Here is a 610-nt window from a genome sequence, read left to right on the forward strand (position 1 = left end):
CTGTGGGCTCTAGTAAATTGTAAAAGGTATTTTTCGCCATTTCTAATATTAAACTATTTTACATTAACACATACATTGTGAAACGTACACTCTTTGTGTTTTGAGAGCATGCATGCATTGTAGCTCATAAATGCAGTGAATCTTTATTTAAAAAATAACCGCTGTAACATCCAAAAACAGATATGGTCTTGTTTTTTGTTTTTTTTTATATGTTATAAGTTGAAACTTTTGCCCATTAATCCGCCATCGTGTCTCACCCAGATACATCTTTGCAGCCAACCTCTATGAGAGTGAGTGCCTGAATGAGACAGAATGGTCCATCTACCAGGACTGGCATGGCTGGCTGCACAACCAGTTTGGCAAGAACATTGAGCTGGACGGTATTATCTACCTCAGAGCTTTGCCAGAGGTATTCTCCCTTCCGTTCTTCTACTTCATTGTTATTCAACTGTATCTAAATAGAATGATTTTTGCTTTGGAAAAGAAAAAGGTATCACTTTTTTTTTTTTTTTTGGCCTTTTCATGCCTTTATTGGATAGAGACAGCTGAAGATCAACAGGAAAGGGGGGTAGAGAGAGAGGGGATGACACACAGCAGCTCTACCGACTAC

The 610-nt window shown here is 38.4% G+C and overlaps 1 protein-coding gene across 1 annotated transcript in view; it reads left to right on the plus strand.

Annotated features, from left to right (window-relative positions):
- dck (deoxycytidine kinase) overlaps nt 1-610 on the plus strand; it is a 6,074-nt gene that overhangs the window by 3,027 nt on the left and 2,437 nt on the right. The window contains exon 4 of the mRNA XM_035668002.1: nt 262-409. Coding sequence (XP_035523895.1) covers nt 262-409 — 148 coding nt within the window. The remainder of the gene's footprint in view (nt 1-261; nt 410-610) is intronic.

This window comes from Morone saxatilis, unplaced genomic scaffold (genome assembly GCF_004916995.1).
Source record: "Morone saxatilis isolate NCDOM2014 unplaced genomic scaffold, NCSU_SB_2.0 Contig21, whole genome shotgun sequence".
Classification (NCBI taxonomy): domain Eukaryota; kingdom Metazoa; phylum Chordata; class Actinopteri; family Moronidae; genus Morone; species Morone saxatilis.